Here is a 14,732-nt window from a genome sequence, read left to right on the forward strand (position 1 = left end):
GGCCCACGAGCGGTAGCGCGAGTCAGTCGGTGGTGATGGAGGGCGGGACAATCAATTTAACAATCCTAACAATAGAGCGCCTCTCTTTTGGGAAGAAAAATGCAATTTTAAATTATTTTAATTTCAATTTATTGCTTCTGTACAAAGGTAAATACGTTTTCATCTTTATCATATTTTTTACCTTATAAATCTTTATCTGATTTAAATTTGAATTAAACATAATGTTAAAGTGAAGTGTTTTCTGTTAACCTACCAACATATACCTGAGCTTATAACCAATAATAAGGCATTGAAAGAGCTAGCTGTTGTTTCATTTATTAAAATTCCTACTCCATGGAAAAAGTGGGTCAGTTTGGGCATGAAAACTCCTGGGCTGAACTCCGCCCCTGCCTCAAGGTATACAAAAGCCTGATAATTGGTCAAACTTTTTCCGCATTAAACAAATGGTGTGAATAATATACGAGACACAACCTACGATACTACAACATGTTTATTTGACTACAACTTGTAAGAGAGTTTTGTTAAGGTGCTACCAAGCATGTGGGTATTGACAGTTAGGTTACTGGTACATGAAACATTTGTACGAAAAGTTATAGTGTAATAAATATATCAATTTAAATTCATCTGCAACTTAGACCAAACAGGTGTGTTTCCACATGACTGTATTTCAGCTTTTTCTTGTTTTAAATGTAATATTAGGAAATGAACAGAACTGTGCATTTTTACAGTGCTTTTCTACCTTAATGACACCAAAGTGTTACAATGTGTCATGAGTTGATCTCCTATTTCACATATTCATATACCAGAGGAGCAGGCAATGAATTTCAGGTTCAGCTCAAGAACATGTAGAAATGATCTGAGAACTGAAACATTAATCTTCCAGTTGATGTCGGTGGATATCCCATCCTATCTCCTGAGTCCATAGTGTTTTCACAGCATTCAAGCCTTAGCATTTTTGCCACTCAGTGGGTGTAACCAGTAACTTCTGTCAGCTGTGACATCAAATCCGTACCCTCTATCATCAATTAACCCCATCATGTGAACATTAAACCTACAACAAAACAAACTCCTTACAGTATCAGTGTGTATCTACAGTACAATGTGATATCCAGATGCGGAAAAACCCAATAGGTGTGGCCACATCTGAGATGACAATCGTTAGGAAACAAGGGCTCACTGAATAATTTTATGAGCATGAAAATGATGTGAATCATATGCTATGGCCTTCACAGTCAACAGATCTCAATTGAACACCTATGGGACATTTTAGAACGACGTGTTAAACATCACTTGCTACTACCATCCTCAAAACAGCCCATGAAGGAATACGTTTTGTTTGTGTCCATCCCTCCAGTGGAGTTTGGACAATGTGGAATCAATGCTAAGGTACATAGAAGATGCCATTTCCACTATGTGGAACTGGCTCGACTCAGCTTGACTCGACTCGGGTACCAGGTCCTATTCCTGGAGACCATTTCCATTACAGGATACTACTGACTTTACAGTATCTGGACGTCAAAGCGATACGGCGTGTTACTTCGTGTCATGGGCTCAGAGAGTTGCTGATAAACTCGCTCGTTTGCGTGGTGTCTCATCAAGCTCACGCTGAATTTTTATGTCTGAACCTTCTCAACAAACCATGGTGTAGTTTTTCAGGCTGTCATCATGTGGATTGACCTACTGCTATGTTTACTGTAAACTTCCGCATCTGTTTTTTGTAAAACGGCGGGTCACAGAGACAACTCTCTGACCAATCAGTGGTCTGCAGTGTTTACACATCATGTTTTAGTATCTGTTCCCCAGTCCTAGAACCTCGGCAGAGGTGATACCAAAAAACTAGTATCGGGTACCAGATTCCAGTTCCTTTTTCGTAATTGAAACGCAAAACGGCCAAGTCGAGTTGAATCGAGCTAATACCACGTAGTGGAAACGCGGCATAAGACACTTGGTTGGGGTTTGGGCCAATCTGCTGCCACCAATATTAACTAACAGTATTGCCAGAGAAGTTCTCAAATGCCGTCAGTCTGGGAGAATCTAGGGGTATAAATAACAATGTAAGCTAAAATGCCTCTGCAATTGCAAAAGGAATTCAAGACCATTGCACATCATTGGCATCCACATTTGCTGTGTCCTAAATGTGAACCTCATATCAGTCCAATTCCATATCAGATAAACTGTTGTAATTCGCCTGGCTTGATTTTGGTCAGGTGGAAATCGGTTTGACTGGGAGGGGGTTCAGACATTATCTACCAGAGCAAACAAAACTTTAGCTCTCTGACCATTGGTTCACAGGCTCCCAGAAGCCAGTGTTTGACTCAAGAGATTACGGGGATTTTGCTTTGCACTTGGTATCTGGACTCTGCTTTTAAAAGTCTAAATGTAGGATGTGCTGACAATAGCACAAATACAGAGCTTGGCACAGAAAAAGAGGAAATTCTTTTAAAGAAACAAAAAAACAAAAACAAAAAAAAAAAAACAGAGTACCTTATTACCTATTAACTGACTAACAGATACAAGCCCTGTATACTTCATCAACATTGTCATTAGAGGCACTTTCTTTTGTAATACACCAGCTTGTTAACATTCCTCATTTAGACAGGTTATGTTAGCCTCAGGGTGGGATAAAAATCAGGAAATCACCACCAGCGCTAACAAGAACACATTCTGAGGAAAGCATGGGTATTTCTGTGTCAGTGTTCAAGTACATGGGTTAGAATAAATGACCACAAGTAAAACCAGCCTATGTCTGCATGAATCTTTGTACTTTGGGTTAGATAGTGTGTGGTGCAGAGTAGGAGTTATACACCGTGTGTAAATGTAGACAGTAAACTTCTACAGGGAACAGAAAAAGATTTTCAACACAATGGACTGAAATAAGAAAAAGAGATGAAGATAGAGGACTTTTGTTAGAAGACAAAATGTTTTACCAGCAAAACAGCAGTTTAGTCTGTCTCTATCCTCACTTATTATACACTGTCCACACACACATACAAGCACACACACGCATACAAGCACACACACGCACACACGCAAGCACACGCACACACACACACACACACACACACACGCACACACACACACACACAGTACACCAGGATAATTATAACGTGGAGCACTGATTGGCGAGTGCACAGAAAAAGATTTGGAACGCTGCGCAGAAAAAAGGTTGTGTTGTGTATTTGTATGACTGCGTGTATGTGTACGTGTCTTTCTGTGTTATTACGTGGTGACAACATATGAATCTGTGGCTCTTCTGTTCTCTTTGCATGCCTTTTATTCTTTTGACATCACTAAGAGCTACACATGAATTTTCACAAACAAAACCATCATGCTTATTTGAAATACGAATAATTTGCAAATTACTGCAAGTTACATTTTTCTTTTTTGCATCAAATACAGTAGTTTTGATGCATTTGTCAAACTCAGAATACAGCCTAAAGCAGTAGAGAGCCAACAAGAGTAAAAAGGTTCTTCTTTGACCAATGAGACACATGTTTGTATAACACAACTTTCAAGAGTCACATGATTCTAATTACACAACTAATTACATTTCTTCTCAGAGTAGGATCAACCAATCAGAGCTGAGGATTCGTCATACATCTGCCAGGAGTTTCAAGAGAGACAAGAAGAAAACATGTCCAGAGATGTTAAACCCACATCAGACATTGCTCTGTTTACCATGGGTGGGTCTGTGTGTGTGTGTACTATTTTTGTCTGTTGATTTGCGTATGGGATTTGTAGACAGAGAGGATATTTGTATAAAGATCTGACCATTTCTTTTTGATTGCATGTGTGTTTCTTTGCCTTATCGGGTCATGAGGAATCTTTCCTGGCAAGCTTTCAGACTGTTTTGTCATTGGACTGTAGTGGTTAAGTACAACCATGGCAACCGTAGGGTGTGTTGCTTTGATAGTGGAGGAGGGAAGGGTGTGGCTCAGGTGACTGCCTGGAAGTATGACTTGCCAGAGCAACAGCTACAACAGACGGGCCAGAAGTTATTACACCCAGAGGCTTCACAGTTTGAGATGGGACTGTCTGTACAACTTAGATTGTAGAATTTCCTACCTGTCTGACTGAATCCTTTATAAGGATTGAATTGGATTACTGTTTGTGCTGCTTGAGATGGAAATGTTACAGATTTAATGATGAGTTTTTTTCCAGTTTCAACAAGTTAAAGACTTCTTATGAGAGCTCTACAATGTCAGTCTGTATCATAACAAAATCACAAATTCCTGCAATCAATGAGTTTGTGATAATTTCGATTTAGTTACACTAACCAGAGAGAGATAAAATGCAAAGATTGCAGAGGAAGAGCTGTTGTATTTCTTAAAATGTACCTGTACTGGTTATGCTTATGACATTAATTGTGATTTGTGTATTACTTATAAGCAAAAGAGGCACAAATTCAGTAAAAAAAATTGCCATAAATGCACCACACTGGACATTTTTATTACATGAAATATGGGTGGGGGTAGATCCTATGGGGAACAGCCATTGTCGGCCATAAATGACGTACCAGTTGTTGTTTCCGGGAGATCAGTTTGAGAAAACAAGCAGCAGTCAGTGAGCAAGACTGAGTGGAAAGCATGTGTTTGCACGTGTTTGTGCAGCTGTAAGCTTTGCACTCCGCCATGGTCCTAGAGACGCGACCCAGCACTGGCCAATAATGTGTCATCTTAGACTGGTGTCTTCTGCACAGGGTCAGTGACCAGTCCATCACAGTCCAGGTAATCATACAATACAATGTTGCTTTGTCACTACCGCTGCTGGAACAGCCCGTGAAGGAGGTAAAATATCACTGACCATGCCTGATTGACGGAGCAGTGACTTAGTACTTGCGCATACTTGACAACAGGCTATAACGTAAGTTACCTGACGGAACCACTAGTATATGTGATCTTTTGAAATAGTAAGCAATGAAAATTAACTACCGGTATCCTTTACGTTTTTAAATTTTATATACTATGTGAAGCTAAATTGGAAATATTCAACTTTCAAAATGATAAGCAATCTGAGTGTTCTTAATAAACAGGCAAAAATGGATTTAAACTGCAAATGCAGTCTATCCATATTATAACATGACTTAATCACCAAATCCAGCCTTACATTTTACATCTATATTGGCACAGCAGGTACAAATGTTGAGCTTTTCCTACCATGACAAGGCTTGGTTTGGCATTGCTTAAAACAAATATAGCATACTGAAATATAACTTTTCTTCTCTTCTTTTTAAATGACTGCCGTCGATTCTCAGTATATTATTACATGTTTTGGATGCATTTCCAAATTTCTGTACACATGACAAAAAATTATGCTAAATTCTGGATCTTTTTTTTTTGGCACAAAATGTAGCATGTTCTTGCACAACAACCACCTAACCGTCTACATATGTATTGTTATGGGGTTCTAGCATTTTCCCTAGCAAATAGGTAAGTTTCAGAAAACCCTGAAATAAGTGACAGAAACTCTTGGAAAATAAGAATTTATTCTTGTTCTACTAAACATTAAAACACAACTATCTATTATTTTAATTAATTAATGTATTTTTTTTTATTTGTGACAGTGCATATCAATGAACATCTAGAGCAATCGCAGCTGTAAATATGCCAGATTGTGGCAACAGTGCTAATTTCCATCTGTAATCCTTAGGCAGGTGATAAGAAAGACACTGACAAAAGACAAAACTAGGGATGTCCGATAATATCGGCCCACCGATATTATCCGCCCGATATTGGCATAAAAATGTAATATCGGTGAATATCGTTATCGGGTTTTTTGCCTATCATTAAAACCGATAAAATAATGCCTTGATTTCACCGGCATTTACAAACGCGTAAATGAAGCATTGTTTGTAGCTGAAAGAAATGTGCAGTTTTCAAAATTGTACAGTAGAGTTGCCACACTGTAATAGACTCATGGAGGGAGGGAGAGAAAATAAATAAATAAGGCATTTTTTCCACAACTTAACTCTTTCTCCGCCAATGATGAGATTTTCCGTCACTCCGTGTTTTCACTGTTATACTGTAGTTGAAGCTGTTGCGGATCGTGTGAATTACTTTCCTTAGTCCAAAAACAAACAATTAAGCAGCTTTTTTGGAAAAATGAAGGACCGGGTTTAATGTTTTTGCACTGGAGTCTCCGTATCCCATGGCAACACATACAGCGGCAGTCACTGAATGAGGAAATGCAGTCTGTGCAGGAACCGCGTGCAGTTTCAAAAGCCTTAAAGATGATTATGGAGACAGAGTCTGACAATTTAATATATGATGGAGCTACAGAAGAACCATTTAGAGACAGGAACGGAGAAATAGAAGGTGAGAGACACAGACATGGGAAACACGGAGCGGCTCGGGTCCGACACGAAGATGGGGGGTGCACGGAGCGACACGGAGAAAATGACAGACAGGAGGAAGAGAAAATAAATATTTCTAGTGGACATTCAAGGAGAAGACAGACACACAGACGTGAGACAAGACAAGGGACAGCTAGTCTGCATCTGTTAGAGTGAGTTCAGATTCAGACTGAGGACACAGATGTGGTTCAGCTGTATAATGTCAGCTGGGACACAGGTAAGACATTGTTTTATTTGGCTTTAGTATGAAATAAATACATATATTCATACATAGATAAATAACTAGATGTCCATATAATTATTTACAGATCAAACACAGCAGGTGGTCCAACAGGAAGACCTGGTGCAGCCAAGCAAAGGCCAGAAATCTACAGTATTTAGTGCATTTGTTTCTTTTTTTTCTTGAAAATGAGGAATATTGAAGTGTTGATATAAAAAAGCTAAACTAATATGTGGAAGATATATAACTGATGTATGCAAATATGATAAGTTTTTAAGGAACCTGGTGCTTTACAAGATGTTTTGTCTAAAGTTTGGTGTGGCCTCCCCTAATATTTTGTGGAATGATGGGATATCTTAGAGCTGTTTGTTATTATTATTGTTGTTATTATTATTTTATTTTGTGATTTTGAATACAGTGTTACTGTTGGGAAATGAGAAAGAGTCAAAAATGTAAATAGGAAATCAATTTTATCTTGAAAATCAATATCTCTGGAAAAAATGCAATTTTCTCAGTTTTTTGCTCAAAATTCAGTTTTTTCCTGAAAATGACCAATATTCAAATGTTCATATCTCACGAACGAATGAAGATAGAATAAAATCGTTTGTTGTGTTTAAAAGTTGAAGTTCTGTTCTTTCGTTTGATGTATTCAGTGTTCACAAACTCCTAACACAACATTTTCAGTGAGCCTCCAAAGATTAGTGAAAATGACCAAAAAGGCTGGCGCTGGCTACCAACTCACTGGAAAATGCTCTGGCGGGGAAAGAGTTAAGTTGAAGTACAGTGATCCCTTATTTTTCGCGGTTAATGGGGACCGGGGCCCCCCGCGAAAATCGAAAATCCGCGAACTGGAGCCGGAACCCCCCGAGCCTATCCTAGACCTAGGTACATGTATGTATGTATCTATAAATAGTATATAAGTACTGCAAATGTAATAATTGTGAAATAAATGAGATATATATATAAAAGAAAACAATGATTAGTACATGTATACATGCATATATATATAGATCGGATACATGTACATGTACGTACTGTAAAACACCTGAAAGAAAAGAATGTAGAAAGTAAACAAAACACACACGTGCATACGTACTAACAGCTGATACATACTCTCTCCTCTCTTCATTCGTGACGCTTATCCATCGTATATGTACACACGAACACACGCACATCTACTCCCAGCTCTCTTTTCCTCTCATACGCACAAGAAACGAATCAATTCTCTCTCTCTCTCTCTCTCTCTTTGGTCTCGAGCATCAACACACACAAACACACGTACATGCATGAACTGACATTTCTACATTCTCTCTCGCTCTCTCTCTCTCTGGCAGCTGCGGCCTCTCGTCTGCTGTGGGGTGGATTTTCGCGGAATTTCCGTGATTTTTTCTTGATTTTTAATTTTTTGATGAATATTTCTGAAAAATCTGCGAATAACTAAAACCGCGGAACTTAAAGCGTGAATTGGCAAGGGATCACTGTATGTATTCTCTGCACAGACAGTGTTTACATTTTGAAAGCCTTGTTGCATTTGAGAATGCATCCAATGGGGCATCACAATAAAATTAGGCATGATGTGTTAATTCCATGACAGGAGATATGTGATGTCACCTAAAATTAGTTTAATATCCCACATATATCGGCAGCGGTATCGGTAGATATCTGAATCGGAAATTAAGCGTTGGACAATATTGGCATATCGGTTTTTGGCAAAAAAGCCAATATTGGACATCCCTAGACAAAACATTGTAAAAACACACACAACAACACTGAGGACAATCTACTGATGGTCACAGGCTGTGTTTTGCTTCATCCAATGTGTAAGTTGTGATTTGAAGGAGGCATATGATTGTGAATCTCTTATGTTGAGTGGTAAACTGTGAGTACACTGAAATTATATAAGGTATATAATGGTAAGTGTTTCTAATGCAAAGTTTATTTTTATACATCCCATTTATTCTCTGCAGTTTACCCTAAACAGATGCCTTGGTCATAAGTACTGATGTGACTCCAAATAACAAAATACCTCATCTGAGCAGCTCAAAAACAGACTTTTACAAGGCCTATCAAAATTATATTATATTATATCAAACTACATTAGGCCCGCAATTTAGACAAGTGAATTTTTGACTTCGAGAGACTTTTTACAAACCCTCAGAAACCCTGTAAGAATTTTATCTTCAGCAAATCCTCTGGAAACACTAAAGACTAACACCATCAATTGCTTCATCCGACAAACACATGCACACACTGCTTATTGTGCCTGTTTTTTCTCTATATCATAAAGCTCTGTTGTTCTCAAAACACATTAAAAACATATTACTGAGACTCACTGTTGTACTGAGTGGCATATACCATCTTCACAAGACTGAAGGGAAAAATCATTTACCTTGAAGACACTACACAGAAAAACAAAAATCAAATAACAAAACAGACTTATCAGTTACATAAAGAAAAAAAAACATAGGACCAATGGCCCTGTAGCTTACCGGCACTTCCTATGTCTTATAATAGGGAAATTTTTCGAAGTCACACCAAATCCAGAATCAGAGCCAGATCCAAATAATTTCACTAACTTTTGTTGACATCATCATAAAGAAGCTGTATACCAAGTTTGAAGTCAATCGAAATTATAGCTTCGGAGAAGAAGACGATTGAAAGTTTTGTAACGGACGACAGACGACGACACTGGAGGCCGCATGACGACAATAGCTTACAGCCTATCGGCCGGTAAGCTAAAAAGAAACAGGTTTGGTATTATCTCATCCCTCAGGGTTTCAGGTAACTGACAGTAAGAGCAGGACCAAAAAAAAAAACAAAAAAAAACAACAACAAGAAAAGCACTCAGAGCGCAGACCTTTGCCAAGACAAATCTGCACCACCCCCCCCATCACCACCAAAATGTAATCATTTCTTCCTTGTGCCAGTATCAACATTTCCTAAAAATTTCATGAAAATCCATCCATAACTTTTTGATTTATCTTGCTAACAAACAAACAAACAAACAAACATGCATGCATGCACGCACGCAAACACACAAAGTTATCACAATACCTCCTGGCGGAGGTAGTTATGCTGTTGTATACAAGATGATTTTCAGATCAAACGAAAACACAACAGAAGTCAATGGGTTCATCTGAGGTAAAGGAAGAAACTACATCTGCTGCCTCACCAGGAAACGATTTAACACTTCTGTATTTGCATGAACACTGATAATTTTACAAGTGTTAAAAGCTGTATCGCAGCAATTTCTCATGTTTAAGTCAAATAACTGCAGTCATCCACCTCACAAGACACACATTAGCATGTCTAAGTCACAGTGTTCACAACGTGGCTGTAAAACTGTGAAATCTTTTAATGATGGTGGAATACCTTCATGTGCGACTGCAGCACTAGAATGATCTTTTTTTTTTTTTTTACTGTGTCTAAACTCCAAATGAAACAGAAATGGTTCTGTGAACAGAAATAAGATGAATCTAGCAAGCCTTTTAAAGCTCGTTTTAACATGTCTGTTACACAGATATAACTTACATACACAAGATTTATTAGAAAAAAAAGCATGATGTTCCTTTAAGTTCAGGGTTCAGAGGTACGTTTTCTTACCTTTCTTCACTTTCTTCTGAAGTTTGATGGTGTCTGATGACTTCTTTTTGATGTCTGCTCTGGCCCTCTTATACTCTAAACAAGAGCCAACAGGATGTCAGGGTTTGTATCTTTGCAGATCTAAGGGTGTCTCAGTGTGCACTGACACCCTGTCATACCTTTAGCATGGTCTTTGTCCAGCTGGCTGGCCACTTTCTTCCACTCCTCCATCTTCATTTCCAGAGGGGTGATGAGACTTTCTGACAGAGCTCTGAGAGTAACAACAGTCACAATACATTATTGTTATTCAAATGTATATATTAATTTCAGTTATTTCATAACAGTATTGACAGGTATTCCTTTTATTTCTCTGCACACAGTGCCCAACCCTCATTTTTTTACAACACGGCAGAAACTTCACACTTTACATTTTACATGTCAATACAAATTAACTGGTTCCTTACAGCTGTGGCTTCAACAAAATACTCTTGTCCTCTCTCCCAAGGTTGGCAAGTGCCACAAAAAATGTTCCTTTCCTGAAGTGCAACATTTGTAGTCATCCAGCCAAAAGAAAGCACCATAAATGAAGGACAATTTTCTAAAAAGTACTCTTACGCTCACGTTCACAGGACATTAATAGAAAAATGAACTTCACTTTAAATTTTACATTAATCAAGCCATCAAATCAAAATCTGTGCTCCTCTGGAATGAAACCCACCAGTATTTCTGGGTAATGATAATGTTAGTGTTTTTGTCTTCTGTTTAAATGATCAAAGTGGCTAATGACATAGTGCTGTGGCACAAAATATTGGTTTATATTACCACAGAGCAAATCAGCGCCCTTGTTATATCATGCCTAGACTGGTAACTTACATCCCAAAAAAGTACCAAGGCAATCATATAGCAAATAGGTCACCACGAGTCATAACAGCCATTCAGCTCACTCGGTAACGTATTGGACTGCAATGTGGAAGACTCTGGTTCAATTCCCAGTAGTAGTAGTAGTTTGTCAGGAGTAGCATTTCTTTTTTTTTTTCCTAAAGATTTTCAAATGGGGTGGGGGGTGTAGGTAAATCCGACATTAATATAAATCATCCACCGAGACAACATTCAGAATGCAGAATTCCTCAGGACCACAGCACTCAATACACTGAACTGACACAGAACTGAAGTCACACACCACACTGCCACTTCTGACACGTAGCTCCGCCCACCTTCTCCAGCCTCCAGAGCAAAGAACGCCATAAAACAACATATAGAGTATTTAGAACAATATTTCCTATTCTGTACTACGTACTATCACCAATTTGTTGTTTCTTCCATCAATTGCCACAGTACTGTGGTAGCAAAATACACAAACCAATGCACTGAAGTATATGCCATATATCACCACAGTACTGTGGGAACAAGAGTTTATGTAACAGTATCCATGATTGGCTCTAGTACAAATGCTAACATTTGATTGGTCTGTGGCAACAGACAAACTGATATTTTGTGGCACAGTATAGTGGCAGTAGCCACTGCCTTAAATCATACATCACACTGGGTTCTGCATTGTAGTTTCTCTTCATGAGGCATTACGCCCACATGCAAGAGCCATTTTGTATTTGAATATGTTTTTTTTCCTTTCCTTTTCCTGTTTGTACAGTGGACTTGAATTAGCGAGCTTCCCAGTAATGAAATATACATTAATTTAATTAAGAGGGTAGGGGTTACGTATAATTACTTTGTTGTGATTCTAACCTAGAACAGGTCTGGACCACTGGAGTCCATAGCTGAAGATACAAACAGAAGATGAATGAGGTAAGTTCTGTTAAAACTGTTTGTATGTGACATTTAACATAAAATTTGGTAGCGTGAGTGGTTCTACTGTGTTCGTAATTTTTTGGGATAGACCATTTTGCCTCTATCATTACCTCTATTCATCAACCAATGAATTGACAATATTGTCAATTAAAATACACATTTTACATTAATATACTGTGGACAGAGCTCCAATAAATTAGACACACTGCATCAATATCCTCTTTTACATTCCTCTTTAAAACCTTTACAGATGGCTTTTTGTTTTCACGTAACATGGTTATGATGGCTTTTATTCTCACAATGTAAAGGATTTATTTTTGTTTTGAAGAAGGAACGTGCTAAAGAAGTAAATTTTGTCATTGTTATGATCATTATTAGGATGTCATTAATATTATAAATTACAGTAAATTGCTTGTATGTACTATTTAACAACAAATTTGGTAGTGTGAGTGATTCTTCTGTGTTTGTAACAGTTCGTATGGTGATGAGCTTTGGGTCAGGACCAAAAGGACAAGATCCTGAATACAAGCAGTTGAAATGAGTTTCCTCTGTAGGGTGGCTGGGCGCACCCCAGCAAGGAGCTCAGAGTAGAGCCGTTGCTCCTCCACATCAAGAGGGACCAGCTGAAGTGGCTTGGACATCTGTTTCAGATGTGATGTCTGGGGAGAGGGAAGTCTAGGCATCCCTGCTTAGACTGCTGCCTCCGCGGCCGTGGAGAGAGGGAGGGAGTAGGTAGGTATAAATTGAAATTCACACTCATTGTATATTATTATTCATAGTCCATAGGCGTTAATAACAGATTGCTTCACTAATGACAGTACACACTGATGACAGAAAAACAACCACTGTGACAGAAACAATGAGGGAACGTCAGGAAAGTGTTTGTGTCTCTATGTGTTTGAATTTCAGCTTTGAGGAATTAGTCTTGTTCCCACGCTTTCATTAAACCATCTTTCACACCTTTGCCTGGCCACCCTCGCTAACAATACATAGTTTCACTGTATGGATGGAAATGTGTGAGTGTGCGTCTTACGTGGTGAACAGTTTGAGCTTGGACTCAATGCTGCGGTGTCTCATACACATCCTGGTCAGCGCTGAGCCAATCTCTTTGGTGGCACCTGGAGATAAAAGCAGAGTTGAATTTAAAAAAAAAAAAAAAAATTTAGACATCTTTCCCAGGACCTAATATGGACTCCTTAAGTCTTGTAATTTTTGTTAGGCACAACATCAACAACTCATTAAATTATAAGACACTAAAGAGCCTGATAATATCCTTGATCGGGGCTGACTGGTAAAAAAAATTGTTATGCAAGACAAGAAGAACCTCAAACTAAACATCTTCTTCAACACTCTATGAATATGAAGGAATGCACTGTGTTCGTTCTGTTGTCTCCAAACAGCAATAACACAGACAGACAGAAAGCAACATCACACACAGGTACAGATGAGCTGACATTTATTATACACGGTACAGCACAATGAGTATGTGCAGTGAAAGTGAAACTTAAAATGGCAGGGCAAGTCTATTATAACTTAAGACTTGACCCACACAGAGTCGAGCGTACTTGACTCTGTGGACGTCATCAGCCTGTTTTAAATGTGAAATTGATACACTTGATCATGAAACCTCAAACGTACGCGTGCGCAGAGTCCGCACTGCTCACAACACATGTACAGTATGTCCAACGTGAGTCCTCCATGTCCTCCACATACAGGTCCATCACGTTATACTCTTACAATAATGTATGTCAATACAACGAACCTGTTCAATCAGCTGAAGAGACAGCATCCCAAACAGTATGAGAGTCAAACTGAACTAGAAGACCAGCCACACCACAGCCAGAGGCAACAGGTAGGATTAAACTAAAGCAAGCAACTGTAACGCAAGCATTTAGTAAAGGCATTCTATGAGAAGAGTAGCAAGTACGTTCCACATTGATCCTTTTTTGGAGTTCCTGGATTATTCTTCTTCTCATTTTGGTCTTCTTCCTCCATCCAAGAGCACCCAATACACTGATTAGCAACCAGTTGAAAAACCAGAGCTACCAGCCACCTATTCTGTAAACCTGGAGGATTATTTGAAATGGGCATTTCTTCATTGATATTTTGTTCTGCTACCTCAGAACAAAATATGTTAATGTTAATGTTCAAGAGTGCACTTAATCAGAGCATTGTTGTTTACATTTTAGTATGTTTATGTTCTTGGCACATGTTGGCAAAACTGCACAAACTAAATTAAAAATGCTCTGGAAGGTTCTTTGGGCTAAATAATTTTTTTTCTTTTAGGGCTGTGTTTTACATAGGGAAATTGTTTGGTTGCACTGTTCAGACAGTTGCAAATTAGTCTCAAAGATCAATGTAGAGAATTGTGATAAAATCGAGATGGTGATTTTATTTTTTAAAAATCATGACATGATATTTTTGCCATACCACCCACCCCTAGAATTACCCAATACCTGAACATAACAGTGATATCAATTTGATGAAATCCTTCTACAAACCGTATCATCCGTGTATCTGTAACACGATTTTCCTTATTCGCTTAAGGCATAGAGCTCAACTGTTGACTGAAAACCATTTAAAATATCACTGTGTCTCACACTTGAACTCTGTGACATGTAGTATTAACTACCCTACAGACCGTTCCGCGACTGACAGGATAAAACATAAGACAATATAACTGCTCTACATGACATCACATTTGCTTTAGTAAATGCATTTATAGATACCACAAGTTCTTCCAGTGTGCCTCATGGGACCTAACTTCAGAAA

General features: G+C 38.5%; 1 protein-coding gene across 3 annotated transcripts in view; it reads right to left on the reverse strand.

Moving 5' to 3' along the window:
• Positions 1 to 14,732, reverse strand: part of mtss1 (MTSS I-BAR domain containing 1) — a 99,877-nt gene that overhangs the window by 24,993 nt on the left and 60,152 nt on the right. For all 3 annotated transcript variants that reach the window (XM_030135350.1, XM_030135352.1, XM_030135351.1), the window contains exons 4-6: positions 12,994 to 13,078; positions 10,334 to 10,425; positions 10,176 to 10,250 (exon numbers count right to left, since the gene is read on the reverse strand). In XM_030135350.1, the coding sequence (XP_029991210.1) occupies positions 10,176 to 10,250; positions 10,334 to 10,425; positions 12,994 to 13,078 (252 nt within the window). The remainder of the gene's footprint in view (positions 1 to 10,175; positions 10,251 to 10,333; positions 10,426 to 12,993; positions 13,079 to 14,732) is intronic.

The sequence above is a fragment of the Sphaeramia orbicularis genome, chromosome 5, assembly GCF_902148855.1.
Source record: "Sphaeramia orbicularis chromosome 5, fSphaOr1.1, whole genome shotgun sequence".
In the NCBI taxonomy this organism is placed as follows: Eukaryota; Metazoa; Chordata; class Actinopteri; order Kurtiformes; family Apogonidae; genus Sphaeramia; species Sphaeramia orbicularis.